A 13137-nucleotide genomic window follows, 5' to 3' on the forward strand; every position below is an offset into this window, starting at 1 on the left:
TGTTGTTTCTCTTTTTAAAGTATATAGATTGTTTTAAAACTATAATGTATAAAAAATAAGCAAATGTAATTTAAAAAACAATATCTGTAGCCTATCATATAAACATTTAATTAGGATTCCAGACTCAGATTTAAAATTTAAAACTAGAAGGGCCTATTGAGAAGGCATCTCTCTGCATTGTCATTCATATAATCTCCTACAATACATGCAGAAGTGCTCCCAGTGTAAGAAAAAAATGTCTTGAATAAATGAAGCATTAATATGTGTATCTATAAAAACCTCATTGGATTCTTTTAAAAGATTGTGTTTTAACATATTTCTTTTTTCTGTTTTAGGATTTGGGCCTCCTTGATTTTAATAGAGAACTCTCAGTGTGTAGATTTCCAGATTTTCCTTTTTCCATCTTCATATACCACTTTACAGATTCTGTTTAATTTTTTGTTGTTGCTGATGTTTTTGTTTTGTTGTCTTAGTTAAAAACATTATTCTGAGATTTATTTAATAGAACTTTGAGATTTATATGATAATAGTCTTTCTTAGGCTACTGTCTCTATGAGATAGATAGCTTATTACTCTGATATTAATATGTTTTCCAAAGGCAAGTTGCCACTTGTCCCTTTCGCTTCTGAAAAATGAAAGTATGACTTACTCACATTTTTTAGTGCTTTATTATTAAGAAAACTGTCTTAAATGTTGAATGTTTCTGTCTTCTGCATTTTGATCCTTCAAAGCAATTAATCCATGGTGCGAACAAATACCATCTATATTGCCTGGGGCTGCAGTCTTGTATATGATAACCTACCTGTTTTTTGGAGCTTTCAGATCTGTCTTTGCCTTGGTATCCAGGGAGCTAAAGGTCATCAGAGAGTCTGAAACCTTGAGGCAACGCAGATACTCTTGGCATTGATTCAGGATTCTGAAGTGTGAACTTTCTCCTTTTTGCTTTGGGAGTGATGCACTAGCTTTTGGTGGACCAGATGCTGACTCATCTAGCTCAGTGCAGTTATATTTGAAGCTGGATGGACAAAGTGGGAACACCAACCAGATGATTAATGTCTTCCATCTGTTAGCACTGCCTGGCAGATGCCGGCACAAGTGTCTTAAGTGACGCACCAGTGTCTGGAGGAAGCAGCACCTGTATGTTAGCACTAGTTTTTCTTGCCGTGTTTCGAAGGGTTTTAAGAAGATGGAAATACATGAAATGCTATGTCCCCAAAATACTGTCATACTCTTACTTTAGTAACAGGCATACCAATTTCAAAATTACTGGGATCTGGGCTTTTCAAAAGTAAAAAACATAATTTTTCATCACTCATTTCACTCAAAAATATACAGTATAGTACAGTTAGCTTCATAGTATGTTAGTCATTCAGTAACAGCTTCTCCAGTTGATGGGAGATTATTAAGTATTGATATAAGAAGTGAATTTGGATTGATTCCTAATATACACCAGGAAGGGTCTCTGATTTGTTCATTAGTGAAAATACTGAGTGTCTATCATTTGGGAGGCACTGTTCTAGATTCTAGGATGCAGCAGTGGACAAAACACTAACATCTCTGTCCTTAAGGAGCTTATATTTCTTTGGGATCCACTTTTTCACAGTGATATTTTTGGCCTCAGTTAAGCTAGATGCCCATTTTCTAGTATTCCCTAGTTCCTTTTGGTTGCTCACAGTGCTTTGAAGTTTACTTACCTAAGCTCAGATTTAAAAGTCTGTAAGTTTCCACAGCTATGTAACTTCAATTACATGAGAAATACCTGCAGTCACATCTTGAAACAAATCTTGCTTCCTATGTAATTGCTACAGTTACCTTGACCAGGTGGGAAGTCTGTTTCCAAGCAGGTGCTTCTCAAAAGTATTTATTCAAATAAGCTGTACTCTGAAAGAGTTTTTGGTAAAATCTAGAAATAAAGTCCCTTCACAGTACACTCTTAAACCTTTAGACTTAATTTTCACTATAGTTTCCTAAATTCCTAAAAATGCTTTCATTTTTCCAATTTGTGTAATTCCCTGTTGCCTAATACATGTAATTCTTTTACAGATGGTTTTTCTGTGTCTTTTTATTTATTTATTATGGGAATATGTTTAAAGCGTGTGAATACAGTTTTGTTTTGGTTTTGTTTTTTAGTTTCTTAGAGCACTATATTATTATGGCTATTTGTTAGTAGTGTGTGTAGGAATTATATGTTAAGGCCTCTGTATGAGATGTTTTATATGATAACCCTGATTTTAGAACAGTGGCCAAAATTGTAAGATGGATTAGCTCAGTCATTCCTGGGATTACTCCTAAACCCTCTAGAGTAAAATGGAAAGGATTCTTTCAGTTCTATAGAAACAGTTAGTGTTCTACAGAAGCATTTATAAATGGTACTACTTTAGCCTGAAAGGATTAATACCATTTCCAGAAGTACCTCTTTACCCAGGAAGATTTCTTACCACCACTGTATTAAACTAAAGGACCTCTTTAAAATTTCAGAGATTCTGTCATGTCTATGGCCAGCATTTGTTCATGGGACCACTAGGACTCTAAGAAATATTAGTTTGGGGGTATTTTTTGTTTTTGTTTTGTTTTACAAAAACTTTCTATGTCTTTTTCCCTTATTTTAACCTAGATGCTTAAGGCTTAGTTAAGTATTATTATACTGATAGGCAGCTAGGAAGCTAAAATAGATAGAAACTAGCAAAAGAGAAAGGTTAGTTCTTAACAAGTGCAAGTCTAAGATGTTGGTTCCTCTTTCTCATTCAGATACCTTAAATGTAGATAATTCCCCAGGGTTCTGGCACCTTCCTTCTTCCTTTCTCTCATTAAATCAGCATTCATTTTGCTTTTTTCTATTTACAAAATTAGTACAAGCTTAATGCATAAATTTTGGGGAAACACCAAAAAGTACAAAGAAAAAAAATTTATTCCACAGCTCTAAGATAACATTGTTAATATTTTATTGTATGTCCTAGTAGTTTTTCCTTGCATGTATTTTCATTTTTCTTCACAAAAATGATATATTCTCCATACTGTTTTGTAGCCTGCTTCACATTGTAAATGTTTTTCTATTTCAATAATCTTTTACAAAATTATTTTTAATGGCTGCTGAGTATTCCATTTCTGTATCATCATTTATATAATGATAAATAATGTTATGTGGTATTTAAGTTATTTTAATAAATGAACAATATATACATTTCTGATTTTTTTCTCTAGAATCGTCATTCTTAGTCAAAAAGTAATCATATATTAAAGTTTTTGCTACATACATACAGTCTTAGTTAACCAGGGTAATAGAGAAAGAATGAAATATAATAGCCCAAACCCAAACAAAACCACAGTCAACTCTTAATTATTCCAGTGCAGATGAACTGCGGATAAAATGCTGCAGGGTCCTGCAACTACCCCTTGCTCTGCAGTTAGACCACTGCTTACCATGCTGTTTCCTGCTCCTCACATCCCACAGGCTGGAGAAGAAAAACCAAACTTTGAGAACAGGATAGCTGCTAGAGAAAGGATGCTGGCTGTGGGTATCGGGGAATGATAGCGTATCTGTTAGTTGGCACAGTGTCAAATAGTTTAATTATCTAACTGCCATCTTTTAGATGAGAGGAGGAGTGCTTTAAGGAGTACATCGGAAGCTCATTCATAATGGTATTTATTCTGAGCTGCTGAGAGGGAAAGAGGGAGATAAATTTGGAAAATAAGAAAAGTTGCTGATTAGAAATGAATGAAAATGCTATACAGCTCTGAGTACCCAATGGAGTCCCAGAATAGTACATTTGTAGTTGAGTTATTCATCATGGTACTCATTCCCATATCTTTTAAAATAGAGCCTAATATCTTAATTCTTAGTAAATGTAGCAATGCTCTTAAAGCTAGTCATTGTCTGATGATGAAACATTGGTATTTGCTATCTTAGAAAACAGATTTTTTTTTTTTTTTTTTTTTTTGCAGTACGCGGGCCTCTCACTGTTGTGGCCTCTCCCGTTGCAGAGCACAGGCTCCGGACGCGCAGGCTCAGTGGCCATGGCTCACGGGCCCAGCCGCTCCGCAGCATGTGGGATCTTCCTGGACTGGGGCACGAACCCGTGTCCCCTGCATCGGCAGGCGGACTCTCAACCACTGCACCACCAGGGAAGCCCAGAAAATAGATTTTTTAAGAAAAAATATTTATTAAAAAATTAAGGCTTAAAATCTTAAATTTTCAAGATTTGAACTTGTTAAAATTTCCTTTTACTGCTCTTCATGTACACGATGTTAAGCTCTATAGCATCTTCCTAAAGAGTCACTATCATTATCCCCACTTTACAGATAAGTAAATTGAGTCCCACAAAGATTGAGTCACTTGCCCAAAGGTCATGAAATAAGTGGTGAAGCTAGGATTTAAACCCAGGTCTATTAACTGCTATACTCCTGCATTGTGATAGTTAGAATCATCTCATTCTTTGAAATATACTGCTAATGATTGTGTACTAGAGATTTTTTTTAGTATGTTGTTTAATGTTTTCAGTAAAGATGGAATTATCTGCCTATACTGAGTCTTTTTACTTAACAAATAGTTTGCTGGTTTAAAAAGAATTTATTTATTCAAACTTCTCAACTTTACATCATGTAAATGCCAAAATGTTTTATGAATATTAAAATGAGACTATGATAGAGCAATGATTATTGTCAGAACCTAAAGACTTTTCTGCTGTTACCTCATCTGACATTTGCAGCACTTTCTAGACCAAAGTCTGATTATGTTTGTGTGACAAGAGGAGAGATGTTAGGTAGGATGATACTGTCATGCTCTGCTTCGTCTTGCTGAGGTCGAATGAAGCTAGAGACACCTGTGCTGTGGGGTGGTGGGATTGCAGGTGATTTTTATTTGATGAGTTTTTCTTTCAGTTTATTTATCTGAACTTTCTAATTTTTCCACAATAAACATGCATGTATTTGACACCATAAATAATAGTATGGGTTAAATTAGAACAAAGAGCCCAAGAAAATTTTATTCTCCCCTGCCCTCCTCTTCAAGATACACTTATCCCGATTTCTGACATGATTCTGACTTTAAAGGATAGATGCATTTAAAAGAAAAAGGCAGATCTAACACATGATATCAAAGGTTTTTCATCCAGGCAGCACAGTTTGATGGGAAAAGCACAGACTTCAGAATCAGATCTGAGTTTGTCTCCTGTCTTTGCCACTTGTTTTGTTACTGTAACTGTTCTGAGCCCTTCTGTCTTCATATAAATGGGGATAATAATATCAGTTAATGTTGAGAGGTTAAGATGACATAGATAATAGTCACCATTTATTAAACATTTTAAAGGAATGGAATGATGGCATTAGGCATTGAGGAGTGCCGTCTGGAATTTGCAAGGGGTTACTCATACCATCTGGGATTTGCAAGGGGTTCCTCACACTGGGGTTGTAGTGTGGTTACACCTTTAGTAAAATTCCAGTAGACTCAAAAATTCCTTTTACAGAAGGAAGGTAGGATGTGTTCTTCGGACATTGTTTACCTACATTTTTCTTATCTCTGTTATCGTTATCTCTCGCTACCCTGTGTAATAAGGGCCCAAAATGTCACTTTTCTCAAGAAAGTAGTTTTATTGGTACCTGCAATGCTTTAAGACTCTCCTTACTAAGGGAAGGCTGCAATGTTGCAGATTTTGTTTTTGTTGCTCTTTAATCTGAAGTTTTCTGGAGATATTTATCTAATAAATTTAGAAATGTTGCTATGAAGCAGCTGTTCAATCTACTTTCAGCCTAAATTAAGGTTAATTGCAAGGAATCGCTATGCATACAACAGAATGTTGCTTTTAACCTGTCAGTGTTATCAGAATATGCCAAACGTGGAGATTAAAACTTGAAAAATGATTAAGGCTAGAGCTATTTGCACTGCATATGCCAAAGAAAAATGTTTTAGCAGAACACTTTAGAAAGTGTGTAGTGTTTGAACTTTTAATCATGTGAGCTAATTTTATATTTAAGAGGGTACGATTATGAAGGCTCACAGTCCCATCTTTGATTTTCAGATATACCTCAAAATTTGATGACTTATTTGAATGAATTATGAAATTCACTTTTATAGCACAAGAAAGAATGGCATGTCTTCTTTATATGATTTATGATTGAGTGGTCTGCGTGAGACACGACACAAATTGCTTTAAATAAGCGTAGCACGTCTTTAAAAAGGTGTTCAAAAATGAATTTATTGTTTATTAATTCTTAATTATTTATTGACCTACTGTGTCCCCCTTCTGCTCTTGCCTTCCTGCCTTCCTACTATATATTCTTCACACAGCAGCCAAATGATAAAAGTAAATCAGAACATGTCACTTTTCTGCCAAATCTCCAGTGGCTTCCTGTTGTGCCTCAAATATGCCAAATTGGTTCCCACCTCAAGATTTTTATGCTGACTCTTCCCTTCGCCTGGAGCGCTCTTTCCCAGTTCTTTGCATGACTTGGTTCCTCACTCGTTCAGGTCTCTGCTCAAGTATTGTCCCTGACCATCCTTTCTAAAATACTACCCCAGCCCTCCACTGGTCACTCTCTGAATCCTGATCCTGCTTCATTCTCTTCACAGCATTTATTGCTACTGGAAATTACGTATGTTTATGTATTCTCCCTTTCCCTCCCCTCGAATGTAAGCTTGGTGAGGGCAGGGACCTTATTTCATCTATTATTGTATCCTCAGTGCTTAGAACAGTCCCTGGAACATAAAAGTCGCTTTAAAAAATGTTTTTTGAGTGAATGGGAACACTAGATGGGTTAACAGGAGTATAAATTAACCTGAGATTAAATAACCGTCTGCTTTAGATCATTTACTTTAGGAGTTGTCATGCAAGCATGGTTCTAACCCTAACTCTTGTCTCAGGAGGTGGGTGAGGAAATGAGTCTATGCTGATTCATTCATGTCCTCAGTGGTCCCAGTGCTTAGAACAGTGCCTGGCACCACATAAGAATTTTATAAACATTGAATTCTTACCTTGGAATGGGTAATTACTGGAGGTAGTTCTCAAAAAAAGACCAGCCAGGAGATTATTAGAAAGAATAGGAAGGAGTGGGCAGGGGTGGGCTACTCAATCACCTAATATGTGTCATATTATGATGTGTCATTATGTATCAATATTTTCCTGACCTGATTATCTCAGTTAACCCTCATAGTCACCCTGTAAGGAATTAGCTTCCCTTACAGTGATAAAGGTCTTTTATGCTATAGGTATAGATTGCCAGCCTTTAAGATATTAACAGGACGCTTTAGCTAAATAGTGTGCTCCTCTGCAGAACTGGGGCTAGTTTCTGATTCAACTTTTCACTATCCACCCACCATCCAATTATACCAATGGCTACATAGGGTAATGCTTTAAGCTCATGGACTTCAGGATCAGATAAATCTGCCACGTATTATGGACAAGCTCTTAGGATCTTAGTTTCCTCATTCTTAAAATGGAGATATTATCTTCCTCATATGATTGTTGTAGGGTATTTCATAGTGTGTGGTGCATAGTATGTATTTAATAAATGACAGATGATTGTTTAAGATTTTTATATTTCTTATCTCCTGTAGTACTTATAACACTTCTGTAAGGTTAGTACTCATTTTATGCATAATGAGACTGAGGGTTAGAGAGATTAAATGGCTTGACTATCCTTACACAGCTAGTAAGCTTGAAACCAAGTCTGTGATTCCTAAGCCCATTGCCCATTCTAATCACTACACCTTCCACCTCCTTATTAATCCCATGTGAGTGGACAACTGACCATAGATCTATTTCTTTTATAACTGCCCCCCTGGAGCCTTTTTTTTTTTAACCAAAAAAGAAGAAACAAAATTACAAGGGTCTAATGACTTCATTTTTAAAATATTCTATTGAGGTATACATAGAATGCCCAAATCTTAAGTATAAAACTTGATGGATTTTTCCATGTGTATACACCCACTTAACCACCACCTAGTTGAAGATAAAGAATATTCCTAGCCCTCCAGAAGGTTCCCTTTTACTCCTTCCCAGTCAGTATCTACCCCTTAGAGGTAACCACGCTTCTATGATTCTGTCACCATAGATTAATTTTGCCTGTTTTTCAACTTCATATGAATGGAGTCATATAGTATGCCCTTTTCTGTGATCGGTTTCTTTTACTCATCGTTATTATGGTGTAGTGTTACATTGTATGAATATGCCAAAAATTATTTATCCTACTGTTGTCAGTTTGTTTCCAGTTTGGGGCTATTATAAATAGAGCTGAGATGGACACTGTTACATTCTTACACATGTCTTTTGTTAGAGATATATTTAAAGCAATATGCCCTTACTTCTCTTGTGTATATGTGCAGAAGTGGAATCTTTGGCTTACAGTGTAGGCACGTCTTTAACTTGAGTAGGTGCTGTCTAACATTTCCAAAGTGGTTGTACCAGTTGACACTCCCATCAGCAAAACATGAGAACTCCAGTTGTTCCATATCCTCTCCAACACTTGATATTGTTATTCTTTTTTACATTAACTGGCTTCTACTTTTAAAGAAGATGGAATGTAGCTATCAGTGTAGCTTAAAGAGGAAAACAAGACTAACCGGTCTGGAGAATAATTTCAGTTCAGCATAGAAGACCCCTCTTACCATGAGGTGGCCCATAAAATAGATAGATAGGTTCTCTCTCTTAAGCAGAAGCCAGAGGTCCATTTGTTGTGGTCCATTTAGGGAGGTTCCCTGGCATCAAGAAAGTTTGGTTTATAAGACTTCTGTGGGCCCATCCAAATGTAACACTATTTTTTTTAAATTATTTATTTATTTTATTTTTGGCTGTGTTGGGTCTTCGTTTCTGTGCGAGGGCTTTCTCTAGTTGCGGCAAGCGGGGGCCACCCTTCATCGCGGTGCGCAGGCCTCTCAGTATCGCGGCCTCTCTTATTGAGGAGCACAGGCTCCAGACGCGCAGGCTCAGTAGCTCACGGGCCTAGTCACTCTGCGGCATGTGGGATCCTCCCAGACTAGGGCTCGAACCCGTGTCCCCTGCATTGGCAGGCAGACTCCCAACCACTGCACCACCCGCGAAGCCCCAAATGTAACACTATTTTGACTCTGAGCTTGGACTAGTAGAACCTTGAGCTGGAAGAAATGTGTAAGTCAGCCTTCTTCCTTGTTTCATACAAGTTATTGATGCCTAGTCTTGTACTTCCATAATACCCTTCACTGATTATGAAAAGCATTTTTTTCCCTAAAGGAGAGTTTAGACAGAGTTTCCTCTGAGAGGTCAAAATGACCTGTTGGCCTAGCTGACTCCTAGATTAGCCTCCTATGGAAAGATTAGTTTGTGGTTTCCAAAGTGAGTTAGTTATTTCATGTTCTGAGTTGCATATATGTGGTGTCATTTGATTTATTTGTTTGTTGTTTTGCTGTTGCTCAACTTAAATTCTTATGGACTTTTCTCCACACTGGAATTTTCCATAGAGCCTTTTAGGAATATCTGACAAGCATCCTTTTCAGATTTTCCCCATCTCTGTCCATTCACTTTAAATTTAGGAATATTAGCCTCTGCTTGCATCTGCCACCTGTAGTAAAACCTGCCATTTGCAGGTCCAACCCCACCCAAACCCTGGGTCAATACAAACCAGACCTGGAAAGCAGAGTGGCCTCTCCCTAAGAAACAGTGGAATCTGGAAATGTCCATTATTTACATCCCCAGGGAACACTGGTCCTTAGGAAGGATTTAGCCCCAGGAGGGTCTAATGACACATCAGGCTACAGCCTTCTTACTGAGCCTGTATTTGTGAAAGAATCATTCATCTGCCTGTCTTTTCTGCCTAGAGACTTGGGGAAGGCAGAATACTAGCCCTCCCCAAGATGTCCATGTCCTGATCCCCAGAATCTTGCATGACAACAAAGACTTTGCATATGTGATTAAAGTAAGGATCTTTATTTTTTTAATATTTGTTATTTGGTTGTGCCGTGTCTTAGTTGCAGTAGGTGGTCTCCTTAGTTGCGGCTCGTGGACTTCTTAGTTACAGCTCACTGGCTCCTTAGTTGCAGCACACGGACTCCTTAGTTGTGGCATGCAAACTCGTAGTTGTGGCATGCATGTGGGATCTAGTTCCCTGACCGGGGATCAAACCCGGGCCCCCTGCATTGGGAGCATGGAGTCTTAATCACTGGGCACCCGGAAAGTCCCTAAAGTAAGGATCTTTAGATGGGAAGATTATCTTGGATTATCTGAATGGGCTCAATACAATCACAAGAGTCCTTATAAGGGAAAGAGGGAGGCAGGAAGGCCAAAGATGAGACGACTGAAGCAGAGGTCAGAGAGGAGAGATACTTGAAGATTCTATGCCACTGGCTTTGAAGATGGAGGAAGGGGCCATGAGCCAAGGAATGCAGATGGACTCTAGAAGCTGGAAAAAGAAGGAAAGAATTCTACCCTGGGGCCTCCAGAGGAACATGACTCTGCTGATACCTTGGTTTTAGCCTGGTAAGACCGACTGCAGACAAATAACATCCAGAACTGTAAGATTATAAGTGTGGGTTGCTTTAGGCCACTAAGTTTATGGTAATTTGTTACAGCAGCAATAGGAAACTAATAAGTTGTTATGTTTAAAGTGTCATGGGCTTCCTTGGTGGCACAGTGGTTGAGAGTCCGCCTGCCGATGCAGGGGACACGGGTTCGTGCCCCGGTCTGGGAAGATCCCACATGCCGCAGAGCGGCTGGGCCCGTGAGCCATGGCCGCTAAGCCTGCGCGTCCGAAGCCTGTGCTCCACAATGGGAGAGGCCACAACAGTGAGAGGCCCGTGTACCGCAAAAAAAAAAAAAAGTGTCTTGCTTACAGCCTGCATATTGTTGGATCGTACCTTTTTTCCATTCTGCTAATCGTTGTCTTTTTTTTTTTTTTAATTTGTTTTTGGCTGTATTGGGTCTTCATTGCCGCACATGGGCTTTCTCTAGTTGTGGCGAGCAGGGGCTACTCTTTGTTGAGATACATGGGCTTCTCATTGTAGTGGCTTCTCTTGTTGCAGAGCATGAGCTCTAGGCACGCGGGCTTCAATAGTTGTGGCACATGGGCTCAGTAGTTGTGGCTCAGAGGCTCTAGAGCACAGGCTCAGTAGTTGTGGTGCATGGGCTTAGTTGTTCCGCAGCATGTGAGATCTTCTGGGACCAGGGATCGAACCCGTGTCCCCTGCATTGGCAGGCGGATTCTTAACCACGGCACCACCAGGGAAGTCCCTAACCTTTGTCTTTTAATTGGAGTATTTAGACCATTTGCATTAAAATTAATTATTGATATGTTAGGGCTTACTTCTGCCATTTTATCATTTGTTTTCTGTTTTCTCCCTCTGTTTCTCATTTTGTCTTTTATGCCTTTGAGTTTTGCCTGAACTTTTTTAAAAATCAATTTTCCTGGGCTTCCTTGGTGGCGCAGTGGCTGAGAGTCTGACTGCCAGTGCAGGGGACATGGGTTCGAGCCCTGGTCTGGGAGGATCCCACATGCCGCGGAGCGGCTGGGCCCGTGGGCCACAGCTGCTGAGCCTGCGCGTCTGGAGCTTGTGCTCCATAACAAGAGAGGCCGCGACAGTGAGAGGCCCGCGCACCGCGATGAGGAGTGGCCTCCGCTCGCCGCAACTAGAGAGGGCCCGCGCACAGAAGCGAGGACCCAACACAGCCAAAAATGAATAAATAAATAAATAAAATTTTTTTAAAAAAATCAATTTTCCTGTATTTTCAATGTTTTTGAATACATCACCCTGCATAATTTTCTTTAGTGGTTGCTATTGGTGTTATAATATACATACACACACACATATACGTGCACATGTATACATACATATGCACACATCATGTAACATGCATACACATATAATACATGCATATACACGCGTGTACGTGTGTGCCCACATGCGTGTATACACATGGGCATATACATATAACACATATGTGTATGCTTATAGACATATATACATTACATATGTGCATTGTGTACGTGTATACACATACATACATACACATATAACATATATGTATAACATACATACATAACTTATCATGGTCTATTGGTATCAACAGTTTACCCCTTTAAGTAAAGTATTGAAAGCTTACTTCCATTTAGGTCCCTTTACTTTTCCCACTTTTAAAATGGTACAACAGCAATAAGAAACTAAGATAGGCCTCAAACCTCATTTCACAATGGCTACCCGTGTGAGCTTGGGAGTTAAACTGTTCAAATTCTACCTTCTGCACTTAATGTGCTGCTTGACCTTGAGCAAGATTCTTTACTCCTCTGAGCCTCAGTTTCCTCCTATAAATTGAGGATGAAGTAATAATACTAAACTACCCATTAAAACCTTTCTACTTATATATTCTCAGGACTTATATGCAACATTCTCAAAATTGTTCCCATTTTCATTTTTTTAAAAATGTAATAGGCTTTATTTTTTAGAGCAGGTTCACAGCAAAATTGACCAGAAGGTATAGAGAGTTCCCATACACTCCCTGCCACCACACATGCATAGCCTCCCCCATTATCAACATCCCTTACCACAGTGGTATATTTGTTACAATTGATGAACCTACCCTGACACATCATTATCACATAAAGTCCATAGTTTACATTAGGGTCAGTCTTGGTGGTGTGCATTCTATGAGTTTAGACAAATGTATAATGTCATGTATCCACCATTATGGTATCACATAGAGTATTTTCACAGACCTAAAAATCCTCTGTGCTCCACTTATTCATCCCTCCCTCCCCTCTAACCCCTGGAAACCACTGATCTTTTTACTCCCTCCATAGTTTTGCCTTTTCCAGAATGTTATACAATTGGAATCATACAGTATGTAGCCTTTTCATATTGGCTTCTTTCACTTAGTAATATGCATTTAAGGTTCCTCCATGTCTTTTCATTACTTTATAGCTTATGTCTTTTTTAGGGCTGAATAATATTCCATTGCCTGGATATGCCACAGTTTATTTAACCATTCACCTACTGAAGGATACTGTGGTTGTTTCTAAGTTTTGGCAATTATGAATAAAGCTGCTATAAACATATGTGTGAAGGTTTTTGTGTGGACATACGTTTTCAGCACCTTTAGGTAAACACCAAGGTGCATGATCGCTGGACTTTGTAGTAAGAGTACGTTTAGTTTTGCAAGAAGTTGTTCAACTGTCTTCCAA

At 38.6% G+C, this 13137-nt stretch overlaps 1 protein-coding gene across 8 annotated transcripts in view; it reads left to right on the forward strand.

Annotated features, from left to right (window-relative positions):
- TM2D1 (TM2 domain containing 1) overlaps positions 1-13137 on the forward strand; it is a 158914-nt gene that overhangs the window by 51753 nt on the left and 94024 nt on the right. For 4 of the 8 annotated variants that reach the window (XM_060139899.1, XM_060139896.1, XM_060139902.1 and 1 more), the window contains one exon: positions 3943-4521. The exons of 2 other annotated variants lie outside the window; for them this stretch is intronic. Coding sequence is in view for 4 of the 6 variants with exons in the window: in XM_060139896.1 (XP_059995879.1) it covers positions 3943-4173 (231 nt within the window). In the remaining 2 variants the exon portion in view is untranslated. Of the gene's footprint in view, positions 1-335; positions 3133-3942; positions 4522-13137 lie in introns of those variants that run through there. 2 more of the 8 variants (XM_060139898.1, XM_060139903.1) reach the window with 2 other exon arrangements.

Source organism: Lagenorhynchus albirostris, chromosome 2, assembly GCF_949774975.1.
Source record: "Lagenorhynchus albirostris chromosome 2, mLagAlb1.1, whole genome shotgun sequence".
In the NCBI taxonomy this organism is placed as follows: Eukaryota; Metazoa; Chordata; class Mammalia; order Artiodactyla; family Delphinidae; genus Lagenorhynchus; species Lagenorhynchus albirostris.